Source organism: Embiotoca jacksoni, unplaced genomic scaffold, assembly GCF_022577435.1.
Source record: "Embiotoca jacksoni isolate LCO1_2020_lvr unplaced genomic scaffold, fEmbJac1.0.p SCAF_16, whole genome shotgun sequence".
In the NCBI taxonomy this organism is placed as follows: Eukaryota; Metazoa; Chordata; class Actinopteri; family Embiotocidae; genus Embiotoca; species Embiotoca jacksoni.
The window spans coordinates 11,588,157-11,607,453 of record NW_027185296.1 but is presented as its reverse complement, the minus strand read 5'-3'; the positions used below and the strand labels follow the sequence as shown (position 1 = coordinate 11,607,453).

The 19,297-nt window shown below is 38.2% G+C and overlaps 1 protein-coding gene across 2 annotated transcripts in view; it reads left to right on the top strand.

The window, feature by feature from the left end:
• tgfbr3 (transforming growth factor, beta receptor III) overlaps positions 1 to 19,297 on the top strand; it is a 67,851-nt gene that overhangs the window by 10,795 nt on the left and 37,759 nt on the right. For both annotated transcript variants that reach the window (XM_069150928.1, XM_069150929.1), the window contains exon 3: positions 10,461 to 10,648. In XM_069150928.1, the coding sequence (XP_069007029.1) occupies positions 10,461 to 10,648 (188 nt within the window). The remainder of the gene's footprint in view (positions 1 to 10,460; positions 10,649 to 19,297) is intronic.

Sequence of the window (19,297 nt, the reverse complement as noted above, 5' to 3'; positions counted from 1 at the left end):
ATTAGATATTAGGCCTCAAAAAGCAGTGTGTTTGGGTAACATGTCTGATTGACTGACAAGCCTGTGGTACAGTCAGGTTTCTGTTATAAGTGGGCAGGCTTAGTGTTCTCAGGTTCCCATTCAGATAAAGTCAGATTGAGTGATCGCTCCTCCCCAGGTTGTTTGAATATGGTCGCTTCTAGGTCCAAAATAGCAAGATGGTGACAGCCAAAATACCGGACTTGAGGCTTCAGAGTGGCAGTTCACAAACCAATTGGTGACGTTACGGTTGGTTGTCGCTTGGTTATCGCTGGGTTATATCTGATATTTGGTTGGGGTTAAATGGAACAGTCTGAGGACTAGCTGTGTGAAATGGATATGGCATATGATAAAGACTGTTTATATGAAAACCGTTTTTTTTTATTATAGAAAATGTTACTTCTTTTTTTTTTTTTACAAAACCATCTTTGTGCACATGTGCAAAGAGCATATTTAACCATACAAAGGCCAAGACCTTCTTTTAACCAGCATTAATAAGCCACAGCCAATTACAGTCAAATTAAACATTTACTTGCTACAATGTAAAGCACTTAATTAAGTTACGATAAAAATCACAACTCTTGTGAGTTGAAAGCTCTGTCTCTGGTGGCTTCCGCAATATGTTTTTAATATAAAAAAGTAACTATTTTGCTTTAATTTACAGTATTGTGTAGACTACAACTCTACAACATGTTTTCTAACCTTTTAATATCACTTGGGCTATTACATGTTTGACTGAAAAACAGTAACTGAAATTCTAGCTTTCAATTTAACAGGGTCCTCAGTCCATCTACATGATTGGCTTTTCATTACATCAAGTGGGTGGATTGAATTAAACGCTGTACATATAGGAGCTCTGGAAAGGCAGATGATCTAATAACAATGAAATCAAGTGGGACAAGACAAATGACCCCAAGGTACTCCTCCCTGCTTCCCCTGCTGGGTCAAAATATTTGTGAATGTAGACAAACTGTCTATTCCCAAACCCCTACCAAGCTGCTGTCAAAGAACATGGCTTTTGGAGCAATCTGTGATTGATGAGAGAGATGGCCTTGGAGCAGCAGGACAGATATTTCTCTCCATTTCCCAGTGGGCTGCTCTGCTTGGGTACTTTTAGTATTCCATGTACACTTTGTTGGGTTAGATGATGGCTGTTGCACTCCACTTATGGTATCTCAATTTTCCTGCTACACCCAAGTTGAAACCATCTCACAGATAGGCTACGTGATATAATAATGCTCTGTAGTGCTGGGCGGTATACTGGTTCATCTGGTTAATTTCATGTACAGGTATTGTATGAATTTTTGACATGTATGATTGCATACACTGCCACACCATAGATGCAACAACTGCAGTAACTGTCCATTATGTAATGTATGTATTCATAGAACTTACATCTAGGTACGTACCTTTTTGCTGTAAGGACTGCTACAGAATTCTGTGTTGAGTGCATTGAGAGGAGACCCCTATTAACTGCATACCCTTGAAAAAAATGTGTCGAAAGCAGTAATTAAAACAATCTATTTGAGGTTAGCATTTTACCGCTCCTCACGTGTTTGTGCTCATTAACAGATTGATATATGATGATGACTATAAAAGTTAATAAGTGCATTTGTTATTTAAAGTCTATTGTTAAGTCTCTGTATTGGCTTAGTTGACTAATACTGTATCAGTCGGTGCAGATGGTTCTCAGCCTGTCTTACATTTACTACTTTTTCAATATATGAACAGTCAGTTCTTGTTTTGTGACTGTGCTGACAACTTTTTTTGCTCTTTGATATTATAGATCCAGACAGCACATGTCAGCACCCATCAGTAAAGACATACAGTGCTCGAACAGCCAGTAAAGTCTTTAGTCGCACACATGCTCGGTCTCTCCCAGCTGTCTCACTTTACACAGTGGCTCCTGTGTTCCTCTGGGAATTAGCCTTGTCATCCATCTCTTCAAAGCCCTCTGATTTATGTCTGCATTTAGACATAAATGTACCCACTTCTGTATTCTCCACTTGCCCATGGCTTGATCTAATGCTTGTAATTGGTCATGTATTTTTTTTTAACCACTGCCGGTGGTAAAGCAACAGGTGGCCACGACATCTTTCAGGACTGATGAATAAGAACCAGACTCACTGTTAGGAACACAAACATGTTTACCCACCTCTCATTTGCAAGATATATGAACTACTGAACAATTTTCAAACAAGGCTAATTAGTATTGTTTTAAATCAGTCCCTTACAATTAAATCTGACACTTACCATTACCAGCTGAAAGAACACCCCTGCCCTTTCCCCATTAATAGACCATTACACAGGTTCAGTTTAATTTATTAATTTAAATCTCTTCTGTGTTAGGTTAAAAGGAAAACATTTAGTCTGTTTTTCTTTCAGTCAATCAAATATTAACCAACTTCTGTGTATGTAATTAATATATAGCAGTGATATTGAATTACAGACAGATTTGAGGGATATCTGACTTTGGATTTCACACTTGGACGGGGGGAGTTTACGACTTCCCTAATGGAGCTCGGGCTCACCCCTGCCCTCCTCCCTTCATCCCATTCCAGCTTTCTCCTCTTATGCCTCCAGTTTTACAGTGCAGAGATTAATCCTTTCCATACGCAGGCCAGAGAAGTGAACTTACACTACCCTTATGAAAGGCTTTACTCACTTCCTGTAGTGCTGACTCAAGGTTCAGGGGTGAGTGGGCTGTGCTAATGTCAAAACTGCAGAGCTAGTGATTCTTTAGTCCAAAGCCCCTTAAGAAAACAAAAGAGGGTAGAATATTACGTTTATACATAAACTGGTTTGCTTGGTTCATGGTCCATGGGAATCATGCCCTGCAGCTAAAAGGAAAGAGACCAGAGGATTGATTTAATCCCGTACTTCATATTGGAATTGGCATATTTTAGGTCGGGAGCATATATATTGAAATGAACATGCTCCTCTGTGTTAGTTTGTATTTATTGTAATTAACTTGGCCTTATTATACCTTTGCAATATTGGAAAAGTATTTTCAAAATGCATTAAGGTCACTTGTTGTCTCTCTTGGCTTCATTGTTTTTTTATGAATTGATTGTGTGTTGACATAGGTGTAGTTATCGTCAGTGCTGCTGACTTTCCTTTACATCAGAAGAAACACAATCAGACTTGCTGAAGGAATACTGGGAATTGCATGTGAGGATGTGTATACGCATACAGAGGGAAGGTTCTGTTTGTTTATCTTCGGAAATGGCTTTGTGGGAATATCAGATTTGTCCCTAACTGGCACACAGACTGAAATCACTTCCTGTACCCAAGTTTTGGCTCAGTGCCACACTGTCAGAGCATACAAAGAAACAGAGGCGTTTATCTCTCGTATGATAGCAGAGGACTGCAGAGATAAATGCATCTACCATTAAGGGTTCTACTTTAGTCTTCCAGTTTGAAATGTAATATTGTTTACTTTCCAGTTTTACATTCAGATGTAAATGTTAAGTATTTTTAAACACGGAGCTGAGCTTGTTTGATCTTGAAAGTGGACCGAAGCTTTGATGAAACACTATGAGATGGATGATTTTTGTAGATATAAAAATGAAAAAATTAATTGGTCAATTAAAAAAAAGATAGGAATTGGGAAAAATCAACAACCAGCCAGCCCGAGGCTTATTTTGTCAGAGAAAGACATTTGAAGACTTTAGGCTGCAATACATTTTGGAATTTTGTTTTGTATTAGATGTGAAATTTTGTCAATATTTTTAGTATCTGATACTGAACACTCTTATTCTTCTGTTCTTTTTTTTTTTTTTTTTTTATCATTTAAGAGAAATACATTCTATTCAGTCCATTGTATTTGTGGGATGAACACAGATACCATGCAGCTAATATAAAATGTGCAATAATATGACTTCAGCCTGCATGAGAGCGTTAACTTCAAAGTATTAGTGCTCACATGAATATATTCAGTGCAAGTACAAACAGAACATTTCAGAGCAGTACAAACGAATTGCAGCATTGTTTCTGGCTCCAAGGGCCTTTCCTTTTTTTTTTTTTTTTTTAATGTTTTTGCCAAATTCTTGTAATTCTTCTCTCATCTAATGCCCTTGATGTTTTTTTCAGTTATTTTATGTACGTTGTATGTGGCTGCTTTTGCTAATTGAAAATAACTCGTTCAGACAGATCTATTTCAAGAACTTCAGGCCAGCCAGTATTCTCCATAATATCGATCTATATAGTGATTGTTTTTCTTTTCTTAAAAGATGACAAGGATGCCCTTTAATAAGCTTGAAGTCAAGGGAAATTTGTGAAAATAAATGCATGATTTTTAACTATTCATTATATCCATATTTTAATAGTTGGAAATAACATTCTGCTGGATGTGAATAATAGATTTGAAAATGATATTAGTGTTAAAATCCCAAAGGAAGTTATTGTCCAAAAGGAGCCTGCCAGGGACTGTGAAAAGTATCTAGTGACATCACTGCCTGGACCTTACACTGTTTTAATATATCAAAATTGAGTATTTACACAGTCTTTGTCTCATTAATATGGTTTCCTTCGCTTCCTGTCTTACCTCTAATGCTATCACCGTGAAGCCTAAATATATTTTAGGCAATGTCGAATGATATAAGAATATGATTAATATCTTTTTACAGAAAATACATTTTGTTTCCATTTGGTCTTCTAATGCCAATATCGAGTGTTTCTGTTAGAATCCTTGTCTGTATATATATATATATATATATGATACGAAAAACCCCCAAAAGGCATAACTGAAGAAACAAACATTTAACTGGGGGTGGTTAGGAGAAAAAGACGTAGGTTAAGGTGCATGTCAGTCAATAGTTTTAGTCTTTCCCATTCATATGTTTTACTCATTGTGTATACTCAGCCACTTTGCAGGCAACTCTGGTCATGGATTTAGAAATTGACCACCATTAAAACTAGGAAAACTGTTTCTGCCAATCACTCAACTTTCAGTTTACATCCATACCTGTTCAAACTCATGCAATAGTGAAGACTTTGAAGTAATCCTTATATGTATTTCTCATGCTTGGCCAGTAAAGCTGAGCAGGCAACTCTTCAAATATAGATATTACGGCAAAGAAGTTACACTTTCTGAAATGTGGATTATTCACACATATCTTCAGCCCGACAGCACAGAAGATTTATACAGTCACAACCATTTCAAGGTGGACACCCAAGATTAGTCTTCAATTGGATCACCAATTCAATATCTGGCCATAAGTTAAATATGGCCACACATTCCCTTTATGTTTCTGAGTTATGGTGGTAAATATTGTCCAGGAAAGTGTTGTTGCAGAACATTTTGATGTTACAATGAAGTTAAGCTTTGCCAATTTGGATACAAAATGTCATCACTTCACCATTTAATCCTGTTAGACACTTGTGTTAACTGTTGTCATAATTAGTAAATTCATTCTGCAGTGTTCACCAATAATGTGTTTTGTGAGGTCACCTCGGACCTCTGACCATCAAAATCAAATCAGTTTATCCTTGATTTCAAGTGAAAATTTGTGCCAAATTTGAAGAAACTCCCTCAAAGTTTTTATGACATATTGATACAGTTCATCTGCTTTCGTCTCCCACTCATCTGGGGACATTAACTCAACTTTTTACTTATGTCCGAAATTAAGCTTAAATGTGTTTTAGTGCTGCACTTCTACAGCTATATTTTGACTACCACTTCCATTTAAGACAGTACATACAGTACAGAACACATGTAGGACTACAGCTACACTTAGAACAAGCATAGCTGTAGTCCTTACTGAAAGAAAAAATAAATAATATGTGATTCAAAATGCAGGGCATATGTTTTAGCTATTTTCACCCTGATCATGGTAACCAGTAAGTTGAGTATCAAGCTTAAGTGGGCTTGGGCAAAATCCAGCTCAAGCTTTTGTAACTTCCTGTGTCTGTGCCCACGTACATCAAAAAGAAAAGAAGGGAAAGTTTATTGCATGTTATAAAGTGTCTGCCCTGTATTTTCTGCTCTTTTCAATTGCACAGCTGAAACCAAAAAAATTAGGTTTTTACACCTGTGACATTTGTCATAGTTTTTTTTTCGGTTTATACCGGTGGCATGCAGTGTGTAATGAAGAGTAATTTGAATATTTTTGGCACCTGATCGTGGCCATATTCAGATCTATAAGGTTGATCTACAGAATTCTGAGTAGCAGCAAATAACGAGCCTCCTTTGATGGATCCCATTAGCTTAATAAAGTCTGATCTTTTTCTGATCCTATGTTTGTTTGCTCCAGTAATGCCAGCTGCCCAAATCCTCCACTGAGCCTTGTTAACACAGGAACCTCTCCTACTACTGTGTTTTCTACGTGTAAAACCACAGGGCACAACAATCTGTTGGAGGTCAGTGGGTGGTGCCCAATCAGACTGTTGTCAGATTGAACTGGTTTCTTTTTTCAGATCCCTCCCCCACTAATAAAGTGTCAAAAATAATACTATCATGGGAAGCCAAAGGAGCAGATTGAACTCAAAGGAGTGTGTTAAATCTCTGCAAGGCATTTTCTGCCATATTTTTCACATTGCAAATATTACAAATAAAAAACAGATATAAAACACATTCACACTTTCAAATTTTGAAATCATATTTTAACTTTTTATACAACTGTTACAATCTTGCATTTAAAACAAATTTTCAGTTATTAGAATTTGTAATGTGACTTGACCTCACAGCTGGGCAGGGGGCAAGCATATAGAAGATTTTGCTGTCTTGACAATGTTAATTTTTAGTCCTAAAGCAATGTCATAGAACTAAGCTCTTTGTTTGTTAATATTAACAGAACAAATTGTCATAATTCAGAGTTACAAAATGGGTAGTAATAAATCATTTTCATTTATTTGCTGAGATTACTACTCATACTTGCCTTCGTATACCTGTATAGTAAGGTTACTACAATAACCTGGTACTGTGGTATGATCTCTAAGAGTTTAAAACATTTTTAGAGATTGCTGTTGCTATGGTATCAGATTTACCATGCAATTTTGCAGTATCTCTTGGGTTATGAAGGTATCTGTGATAGAGTCTGCAGAATGTCTGGTGTGCTCAGACTGGACTTGTTTTTTTGGCAGTGAACAACAGTTTCTCTCATTCCTCTGCTGTGGGTGTTTGGCCTGGCCAGCTAAAAGTCACTAGTAGCAGCTGGACAGGACACACTCTGTATTCCACCGTTGACCAAGGGAAAATAAAAAAGAAAGATGCAAAGGCGAGACAGAAGCGGGGGGAAACACCAGACAGAAAAGGTGACAGCAGATGCAAAACTATGGCAGGGCTAACAGATGCTGGCCTTATTTCCTCCATAATTTTGTCTATCCTCTGTGTTTGGAGGCTAATGGTAATGACATATGTTATAGGACTAAAACTCTTGATAAAAGAACTGAATTAGTTTGGCCTTTGTTTCATGAATGATTTGTGTTAGATTTAAAGATTTGATCAAATCAAGTTAAGACAAATGTTGCATTTGAAACTTTAAATGATTACTTCAAAAATGTACATTTTATAAAAATAAAAGTCTCTCAAAAGCTTTTCAAACAGCCTGCTGTCATAAGAGGTAGTTCGTTAGAGATTATGGCACATCTTCAAACAGCCGCTCATGGAGTCATTTATGATATTTCTTAAAAAAAAACAAAAAAACAGTTGTAATAAGACTGAAAAAAGTTCTCAAGAGAAAAATTCTAAATCTGACTTTCACACCATCCCCGTCATTGCGTGAACAGTTTTTGGATGTCGGGTTGTGGGTTTTCGACAGTAACAGGAATTGGATGAATTTCTGATGAAACCCCTTCAAATTCTACGTTATGGGAGAAATGGGTTTTAGATGCTGTTCACTTTTCCAACAAGCATTTCTGATGACGCCCTGAGCCCCCCAAGGGCCACTAGAGGCTGAAAAGCAGCACCAAACGCCATACACGCAGTACAAAGTAAGAAAATAGCTGGTGAACGTAAAGACGCATATTTAACACTTAAAAATCCTCTTCTTTTTTTCCTGAAAAGGTTAGGAGAGACTTAACTAGTGCTAGAAATAATGTGGATATTGAACTTAAATTAATAAAGTACCAGTAACACATGTATAAATGACTGCTAATAATGTTCAATTAATCAGTCAATGCAGGTTGAAGTAAAAATGTAAAATTGGTCCTGTGATTCATCATAACAATCATCGTTAAATCAGGGTTTTTTTTTCCCTCTTCGAGACAAAAACATGGTCAGTGATATTCTGCCTATCGGATTATGTATTACAATGGCATTTTAGTTGAGACAGCCCATGAGGTGTTCAGAAAGAGGAGGGCTCATCCTCTGAGGGGCAAACATATGCTCAGAAATTTTAATTTCAGTCTGCCTGTGAGATTTAAATATTTTCTGTGTACAAGTGGAAATTGGAGGAAGATCATCCAACACATTCCTCCTCCGGGGAGCATCACCACTGTATATTACTGAAAATCCAAAGACTAGTTGTGCCTATACCTTGAGAACATTTTGCCCAAAATAAAGGCTAGATGACAGGTAAACGATATCATCGAAATATATTCTGAGAATAATGAATGTCTTTGGTTATTTCCATAAAACCCTGGATGGTATATCTTGCTCGGGAGCAAACTACTGAACCTACAGCGGGTATTGACTTTCTTAGACTCAAAAAAGCATGCCACATTGAATGCCCTACTTTTCTACTTATGTGATACCTTTTCCTCCCATATGCCTGTCTGTTCTCGTCTTTTTTTAAAAATTAGAAAATCAGATCATTGCCCAACAAGTGTTGTAATCTTTTGGCAGTCTCTCAGAAAGGACTACGTTTTTCTTTGTTTGTCTGGCAATTGTTTGTTATTCTCCATGTGTGAGGGGAAAAAGTGAGTTGAAGTGCCCTCAGACGTGTTTGTGGGAGTGAGGCGTGATGATATGGTTAGGGAGGGAATAGGCTTCGGTCCTCTGGGAGGAAAAAGGAGGGGGGTTAGGCGGGGGTTGAAATACTGATGAACTACAGGTTTTTGCCATTAGGCACTGTGTTTTTATCACTATAGCAAGACCTCGCTGTATTTACTATGTGTGCTCAAGATAATCTCTGGTTTGCGAGTGAACTCACTAGAAATAAGAGACAGCACAAAGTCCAGGTTGAGAATGTCTGTCAAGGGTTTGGGATTTGTCTCAAGAGAGAAATATGGTAACAATAAAGCCTCTGTGAGTTTCTCACAACAAGTAGAAGGCAGCTATGCCATACATGATCTCTGGCTTTATGCTCATCTAACATAGGCTTATTGAATGGCACGGAAAGAAAAAAACAATAGCTATGTGTTCTGAACGAAAAATACTTTCCCCCCCAGCTGTACCCCACTGCTAGGCACTGTGTTTTTGGAGTCAGTCGGGAAGAATTTAACATTGTTATCTAAGTTTCTTTTGCTCAGACTTAAATTATTTCCAAATGCTTCTTCTGATTGCTATTGGCAGCCTTTGCGTGTTTAGTGTGATGCATTTCAAATGTGAACGGGCCTCGGCTGGCACAAGGTTGTGGGGTAAGATGCAAGGTCTGACCCCGAGAAAAACTAGGCCACATACTTTCTCATAGTATCATGACTTTTCTAATGAATAAAAGCTGTTTGGTACGTCACTCAAACCACAGCAGCTTGTTTTGTGTCACCCTGACTCCATGTGAGATGTGCGTATCTACAGTTGAAGTTATACTTTGAATGTGTTTAAGTGGGTCACACAGATATAACACATAATGGAAGTTTACATTATAGGAACCTCTCAGGCTGTTGTAAACATTGTTAACCACCTGAAAGCTTGTAGCTGACAAAAAAGAAGTTGCATATCATACTATTGGTGCAATCATTTTTTTACTACTCTGCTTGATTGACAGAACTCTGTAGAGAGATCATACATGTCCACCCAGATCCCCTTTTGCAAGTAATGTAATGATATATAATTTCATGGCTGATAAAGAACAACAGACCAATTACAGCTGACAGTGGTAATTGTCTGTTAGCGATATGAGAGGTGGTCTACTGTACATAGTGATAGTCCAAGCATTTGTTGTGGATATACTTAGTCATTGACTGAAGTGATTTACTCTGAAGCAAAGTATTGAATAGACAGATAGACTCATATTTCTACAGTATTCTTAGTTATTTAGAAAATCTCTTTCTTACTTATACATGATTTACATCATTTTGTCAACATCCTGTGAGACTTGATGGTTGAATCCTGTGCATCCGGTATTGTCCTATCACTCAGTCTTAAGTGGTAAAGTTACACCAGTGGCAGGCTGAATGCCGCATAACTGACAGATTAAGTCATCAGCTAAAAGCTGCAGCTTCCTGTATCCATTTCAAATAAAAAAAAACCATTTCAAATTAAAAATCCCTCTACTATTTCATACACAGTCCATCCATGTATTAAGTTTTTTGACCTTGCCATGTTTTTTTTTCCACTGCAGGACCTTTGTATCGTAGCCCCTGTGAGCTGCTGCCAGTGGGAAAGGGACACCCGGTGCAAGCCTTCCAGAAGAGCTTCACCGCCCTGTCAGGGTGTGCAAGCGGGGGCACCACCAGCCTGCCCCAGGAGGTCCACATCATCAACCTGAGAGGACATGCTCCAGAGGGACCGGACAACAGTTCAGCAAAAGTAAGTCATCTTTAGTAAAAGAAACTTTAATAAAGGAAAGTTGAGTTATATTTTCTATAACTACTATAACATCTCCTGAATAATTTGACCCGAAATAGTTCACAGAGAAACATTGCACAAAATCTCTAAATCCATATTCACTATCATAACAAATTGAAACTTCAAATGACAATGCAAATGGCAGATAGTTGTGAATAATTTTTTCAACATTAACAATACAGTCCACAGAGAAATTATGTGCCTTCCATCTCTTCTTCTGGTGATTATATTATTCAGCCTGATAAAGAATGTAAGATCTGCTCCCCTCGATGTTTCCAGTGGCCTCATTTATTTGCTCTATTTCATTCTGTGAATTCTGATAATGACTGCCAGTCTGTTTCCATTTTGTTGAGAGAAAATTTCTTTCCAAAGCTATGATATGAAAGCCCAGTCATGTTAACGTGCTACTCTAAAGTTCATTGGCACATCCACATGAAATAGGGAAGATTGCGAAATGACTGTAGCTGTTGAGCTTCCAGCTAACATGCTAGCCATATCAGGGTTTCTTCTTGGTTTCTAGGTGCTGTGCTAGCATTGGGGATGGAGGGAGGGAGGATGGGCATGGATGGACTAAAAACTATACATTTTCACATACATCTGTAATTTTGGACTATTATTATTGCAATATTTATTCAAAAAAATCTACTTTGTGCCATAAAAAAAGATCTGAAAACTTTTGTAAAGCTAGCTCTTTGTGAATGGTGAATGTTATCAGTTATTTTTTATTTACTAAAGAGTTGAATTATAAAAAAAAATGTATTTGTACATATGGCAAAATATTGTTTCTACAGCAGCAACAAAAATATTTACAACCGCAAAGTCGCCATGAACTCAATATCTCACTGGAAAGAAATACAACATGTCTAGAAAATAAAGGATATATCTAAAATCAAAATGTTGAGTGAAGAAAGAAAGAATTAACAGCACTAAAATTTGTCACTATCATTCATTCCTCCTCTTCACTTTTGAAGTTTGTCATTTAAAAATGTGCATCCTGGCTTTAACACATCACAATTATCTGATGGATATCATTGTTATTCCACTACTTCCACAAGTAAAATATACCTGTCCCAAACCTGATAATCAGCTGGGCTTACCTTACCTCACCTCACCACATCACCTTTAAGAGGTGAAAAAAAGAAGACAGTGTGAAGTTATTTAAATATGGGGTATTTTTCAACCACTTATTTGTTTTGAGCAGATCTTTTTAGCATACTCATTCAAACTGTCAGCACATCTCCTGATAGTGCTTTTAAAGTTGATGTTGGTTGAGAAACCACTCCCTTTCTTCAGGTGTTATACAGCTCATCTTCTGGCTGGACTCCTAACCATGAGCCATAGTTTGTATATGAATCACTAACCCACAGCCTTCAAAATGCTGCGTCTGGATTTTCAACTGGCCCACATATCATACTGCTCAGTCGCAGCAGTGTGAAAAGCAGCATGTTCAGACTCGCCATTGTAGTTTTGGACCTGATGTAAGCACTGCCAAGCCCAAATATACAGACACACTGTGTGTCAGTATGCTGCATCAGCAGCTAAATAAAAAAAAAAATCTCTCTGGCTTCATTGTCTGCACTTGTTCTGGAAGCTTTACTACATGGACTGTTATAGATAGAGATTTGTTTTTGTTGTACTTTGTCATGTTCACTTCACATGATTTACTGTAGAGGCGGTAAGGTGCGGTACTTCTTGAATTTTCTGAAACATTTGTAAGATTTCTTTCTTCGGTAAATGTTGATATAGGGCTGCACAATTAATCATAAAAATACTGGTTCAAAGGTTTAAATAAGAGACGACAAGAGACTAAAGCTGAATGTTTTTATGTTCAGTGATGCATTACGCTTAAACAGAACATTCCCTTTCTGTTGTACAAAATTGACATGCTGGTATAATGACAGTTATCATGCAGAATTCTGCCTGCTCGCTGAGAATTACATGCACCTCGCATGACCGCACAGCTGCAGGGAAAACTAGCAGATATTGTAATGATTGGCCTGCTGTTTAAATTTGATGTAATTTTCTCTGTCAGGTTCATCAATGATGATAAATGATCTGAAGTCTGTAGCTTTTGAAAAATTGGAGTCAACTGTGTTTTATTAGACTCAGTACTAGCATTTCATTGATACGACTGATCTGAACTTTACAATACTTCCTTGATCAATCTTAATATTTACATTATTTTTAATATTATACTAGAATATCTTTTGTCATATATCAGGCACCATGATATTTTTCAGCTGTCTTTTGTATCAGGTAAATGAAAACGCTAAACATTTCTACTGAAAAAAAATCAAGAGAAAAATTTGAACTCAATTCTAAGCAAAATTTGTCAAAGGTTCTCATGTTATCCAAAATCGTGCAGCCATATGTTGATAGGGCTGAGCTGTACACGTCAAAACATTCAATGAAAAAAATGAAAGTCTGTGAAATGTATCTAGTCTCATCAGTTTATCCAGCTTTTGGTAACCCATCCGTCCACGGTCAAGTGTGGAGGAGGCAGAAATCCAGCTGTCTGCTCCCCTTCCTGCAGAAGGTCACTCCGGCTCCAGTTAGGATTGGCTGGCCCTGCAGAAACTCGTTCTCTTACTGGAGGTTTGTGCTTATGATTAGATAAGATCCCCTAAAGGATACTCCGTCCATCTACCCACTCAGGTCCTTGATTGCTTTCCCACCTGAGACATGGGCACAGATTGGCCTGTTCGGACATAAGCAGCTCCTTCCTGAGCCTTCAACAGGACTGTGCTGAAGGGCAGACTCATTGACACACTCTGCCCCTGATCTTTCACGACAAGAGGAGGTAACAGTCTAGTGGAAAGATAAATCTTGAAATAAAGGAGATGCTAAGCATCCTTGAACACTGAAGGATGCTCTTCGTTAAAAGGCGTTTTGGTCTTTCTCTCTATTATCTATCTTTTACCACCACAAGTAAACTTGTGAGTAAAGAAGTTTGTCTCGTCCGGTACCAATTCCTGTGCTTACTTCCTCATAACAAACTGTACATTCCACACTCATAAATTGTGTCTATTTAAAGTTTGTTGCTTGCTCCTTTGCATAGGAAAAAGTAGCTTTGGTCAATTTAGATTCAAAGTTATTGTGGATTCCAACATCATCTTAGTTTGATGTTGGAATAGAACACCCACATAAACTTCTTAAACCACTTCTGCAGAATAAACCATTTCACCTTCATCCATCCGTGTGCACAATGTGTGCCCAACAGATTTTTGTAAAAGTAGTCTACATACACAGCTCTGTTTGTTGCCAGTGCAGTATTCTGCAACTCAGACCTGCAATATTTCATTTAAAGTTGCCATCAAAGTTCAAAGTTCTTCTTTTTTGTTGTAGGATTTGGAGGTATGCAAATTGATTTCACTCCCAATAATTGGTCTTTTCTTTCGTTTGCTTTGGCATGTGCATCCTTTACATATTTTCTAAGTCAGCACAGAGGTGCCTGGTCAGTGTGTAATTATGTCGATTTTCTCCTCAGCTTTGCTGAAGGGGGAGGAAGTGGTGTCTGGGCCACAGAACACACTGATGGTTCGAATGATAGCCTGCAGCACAAGTGATGCCTGTGGCTGAGCTTTGTCTTTTTGTATTGAGGGGCTTCTGGAGAACATGACGTGCCCCACTGACTCTGACTATGTGTCTGAAAGCTAAGCCTTGCAGGCAAGGGAAATAAATCTGCTTTTGCACATGGTGTGCATGGACTAATATGGACAAGGGAGATCACATGGTTAATTTCAGGCACTTTTACACACACACACACACACACACACACACACACACACACACACACACACACACACACACACACACACGCGCACATGCAACTGCAAGGTGTGTGGGCCTGGTTCACGTCTCTTTCACATCCATGTGTTAGAGTCATGGCTTGCAGTTTGTCCATATTTTTGTCCAGTAAAGACTTGGGAGCAATGAATTGTTTCCTGCCTGTACCAGTGAACTCATTCTGTATGGGAATTAACTAACGGGTATGAACTGTTATCCACAGAAAGAAATGCACAGCTGGACCTGACTCAGAATACACACTTTGGCTCCGGGTCAATTTTCCCACCAAAGCGAAGTTATTAAGTGCAACAGAATGCTTCAGTGGTGACTGTGTGTAGTACTTGGTCTGGAATAAGATTAAGTTTACAGGGTTGGAAGTGACCATATAATAACAGGGAGAAGTTGAAAATAGGCTTTTCATTCAGGTAGCCTAAATTTAGAAATAATGTTTACGTAAATTAAAAAAAATAAAATCATATTTTGGATAGTATTCTAGTGATGTACAAGTCTTGTGGTCAGACCTGATGAGAGCTTAGCAGCCTGTGCTCATTTAAAAGTATGTTGTGCTTCAGTGCAGTAGGATTGAAACTAAGAATATGAGCAATTCATGAATTTGTCAAATTCCCTCCTGTTGTTATTGATGCATCCAAAACAAAAGTAGAATCGTCAAAATCACTGGTATTACATACAGGCACTGCTGATTTAAATTAATAAGTAACAACAGCTGTTCGACTCTTGTGTCAACATATAAGTATTCATGAGGAAAGAGACATGTTCCCTCAAAGAAATCAAATGACTAAAATGAAGTACAGCTTCCTAACAACTGTGTTCAAGTACAATATTTAATTGCTGGTTCATTTCCATCATTTCCACAAACAAATGAATAATTTAATTAACCCTGATAAAATCTGAAATGTACATAATTATTTTGTAATTTTCATAATTGGTTCAGTCTCAGCTTGTATGGTAAACGTTTTCCCTCCACACTGTGAATAGGGCACATTATTTTAACTAATTAAAGGTCTCTTTTTTTTCTTTTTTATTAGCGCTAATGCACAGTATGTCTACGATGTACAACCTTTAAAGAAAGCTCCAAATCATTAATCTCAGCCAAAATCACAGCTTTGTTTTAGAGGGCATGATACAATTTGTAAAGACAGACGATGTGCAGCTCAGTTTTTGATAGACCTGAAAAACATCTGTAGATGTTGAATTCAGTCTGCCACATTGGTCCTGAATGGAATATCACATGTTTTGCATAGATTGGCATGACATTTTGCACAGATGTTCATGGTTCTCAAAAGATTGAAGCTTTGGGTAACCACTGACTTAAGTAAGGAGCTTCTCTTATTCAATGAAATATTTAAAAATCTACTTTACAAATTGCCACTTAACTTTGCACAAACATTAAGGATGCTTTTCACCACCTTGAGGTTGACATTTGTTGGTCTTAGCAATTGTCGCAACAAATTCTTGGAGAAGTTGCCATGAAATATTCTACACTCATTCTTGTCCTCTTCAGAATGCAAGCGAGTTTGCTATTTCAGACGAAAAAAATGTTTCATTTAATTTAATTTTTTTCATACCCTGGCTTTTGCATTCAGTGTTTCAACTGTCGGCTTATTGTTTCATACACTCTCAACTCCCCTTCTCCATAAAAGGACCACTTCTGACACTGGCTTGCAAGAACAGTATTTTCTTATTTTTTTACTTCTGAAGTGTTCCTCACATTTGTCTAAAATAAAGAGTGATGATTTCTTCAGTTTTAGTACTGATCAGAGAGCCCCTTCCTTTCTTTCACCTATGTGGGCCTCTGGCAAGAGAGATACAGGCCAGATTGGAAAGGCAGTATTCTTGGATCGGTCAAGTATAGTGACTGTTGGCTGGGCTGGCGAGTCATAGTAAATCCTGCCGTGCCAGGTCGAGGCTTTGTGTTTCAGAAGGGATTGATTTCCTTCAATAATGGTATAATGATTTTCATGAAATTGGACAGAACAAATAAGAGTCAGTCAGAGTGATCTGTGCTGCAGACCAGACTTGCTGCTCACATTTCCTTCAAGCTTTAAATCCCTTGAGATTTTGAGGCCAAATATCTTTTTGTAGGTTGACGATTGACCTGGAGGTGTTGGTGTTATGCCACTTAAGCTCTACCAAAACAATAACCTCAACGTGAAGTGTTCTATCCTCTTTCTCTGGTTCGAAGTTGTAGGTATCAAGTTTGATCATTTTTCCAGATGCTCCGTCTGTCATGTGCCATGCAAAGGCATTCTTTATGCACCTTGCTAACAAGCCATGACCACATGTGTGTTAATGCACACGAGCTTTACATTATTGTAGACATTTTGTTCTAAAGTTGGTGCGAACTGTAGAGCAGATAAAGCAACAAAAAACAGATGCCTGTCAGAGTGATAGGGTAAAAAAAAAATAAAAAAAAATCAACAAATGGAGCCGGTGATATCTCAAATCGCCCATCTTTTTCTAATCAGTTTACCAAAGGCAAACATCAAACACTGCCACTGGCTCTGAATCAGGGTGAGGCAGAGCGGTTGACTGTTTTATCAGCTGGAATTTGGGGATATCTTAGACTGTGAGTGACTAGCTGGAGGAGCTCACCAGGTGCAAACAGCTGGCGAGAACTTTGTCAGATATGAGTGGAGCTCACACAAGACCAACTGCACACACAAAGTCAGAAATGTTTTTATTAACACTTGCTTTGGGGCTTTTGTTTTTCCCTATACTGTTATCAATTACAGTTTTTGCTTGCTAGGACTAATTATTCCCTTAGGAGTTCCCCTGACGTGAATATCATTTATAATAAAGGGCTGGGGATGCATGGACCATATCCAGAGTCAATAAAATCTGTTGAAATGCAGTGTCAGTCTTTTTAAAAACAGTTACATAACTTGAAGAAGTTGTTCAAGTGTTTGAAAAAAATAAACATTTGAATATGTTTAAAAGCTTTTGTGATTCTATTTTAACAAAGTTTTTAATTTAAAAAAAAAATTGTCATTGCTTTCAATGTTTTGAATGTTTCAAAATTTCAAAAAGGTTGTTGCAATGTATTAAAAAGCTTTGTATTTAAATCTTATGCCTTGTGTCTTCCGCTTTCATAGTCCTCCACTGGTTTTCACATTATAATAGCATGCAAGGAGGTTGAGCACAAACTCACACACGCACATGTACATGTTGTATAATTAGTAGTTAATAAGGTCTACGTTACTTGAACATTTTCCTCTCTGCTCCTAAATTCCAGTGATAGCTCATCGTGTAACATCAGCACGCCGTACATTACCAGGGGAATCAAATCACATAAAGTAACATCCGAAGTGCTGAGAAGAAGAATGAAAGCAATGAGTCCCCAACTGACATACACTTCAAAAATTGTTTTGGATTTTAGTTTACCTTTTATCTATCAGTGTGATCTTGGTCTTTCCTCCTGACTTCGCCTCCCCCTGCCTCATTGTTGGGTTATTTTCTACAGCGTGCCCCTGCTTTTCTGCCATATCACTTCGAGATTGCTATCCAGACATCCCGTCTCACTTTGTCGTCCTTTCAGGTTTTTCTTTTTTTGCAGCTTGGCGTTTAGCTGAGTGCAGACTGATTACCATCACATTGCAGGGGAAAGGCTCCAGGTAGCATCCCCATCGCGCTCAAATATGTGGGTGGCACTGATAAGAGCGGTCAACAGGTTTTGATCCGCCTCCCCTCCATCACTGAGCTCCTTTGCCCCAGCTCCCCTTCCTTCTGTACACCCTCAGTGATCCAGAAAGAACCAAGATCCAGACAGACAAGACACATGCACATACACACGCATCAGATAACACTATGATTGGTTCCAGGCTGTTCTTAGCTGAGTTCCTTGCCAGCCCTCCGTGTTTTAAACCATCAGTGCTTTAGGGTTTAACATTCATCAGTTTGTCTATGAAGTTTAGTGTCTTAACTTGTTTTTCTGTAATACTCTTGGGTGTCAATCTGCTTAAACCCTTACTGATTCCTTTTTAAAACATGCAAGCCAGTCATCCTGGGTCACTGTCATGGGATACATTTTGCTTTCTTTCGTTCTCAAGTTGATTATTATTTCCTGGGAGGGAGAGTGTGTTCCTAGATTAGTCAAAGTTTTTGGCTAATTAAAGGATGTTTTGGGTTTTCTCCGAATCACTGGGACTCATCAGACACTTAATTAGCTCTGTCAATAAAGGAAACTCCCTTTTCCTGCAAGGACACTGAGCTGTGCTGATACTGAGCTCGGACTGCAGGGTGGCTGCTGTTTACACTGCTGAGCACAATATTTGACTGTGAAAGTATCACATTACAATGCTGATGCAGGCTTTCTGAGCACATTTGAAACGTAGTGCAATTTAGTTGCTTGAAAGGTCATGAAATTGCAACCACATGCTAAAGAGAAATCACCCAATACAATTACAGTGTCACGGCCATCAGTAGGACCTATAGCTATGTGGCTGGGTTTAAAAAAAAAAAAAAAAGAAAAAAAAAGGCTTATGTATGAATTATCTATTCGGTTTTTGCTGCAGTTTGTTGCTGGAGCTGATTTACAGCTTAAAGTTGACGCTGTATTGTTTTTGTTCAAACGTTTCAATTGTTTACACATGCTACCACCACTAATGGTGTGCTGTGTGACGAGCCTTACTTATTCTGCTACAGCTGTCGTCCCCAGTGTGGGGTTTAATTTCAGTAATGTGATAGGCCTAGACAAGCCTCCATCCATGGCTGCTGGCAAATGCGCCCCTTAACTGTAATGGACCCTGCACCCCTAAATCCCTTTGCCAGCCTTCTGATAATCAATCAGGCGTGGCCTCCCATCCC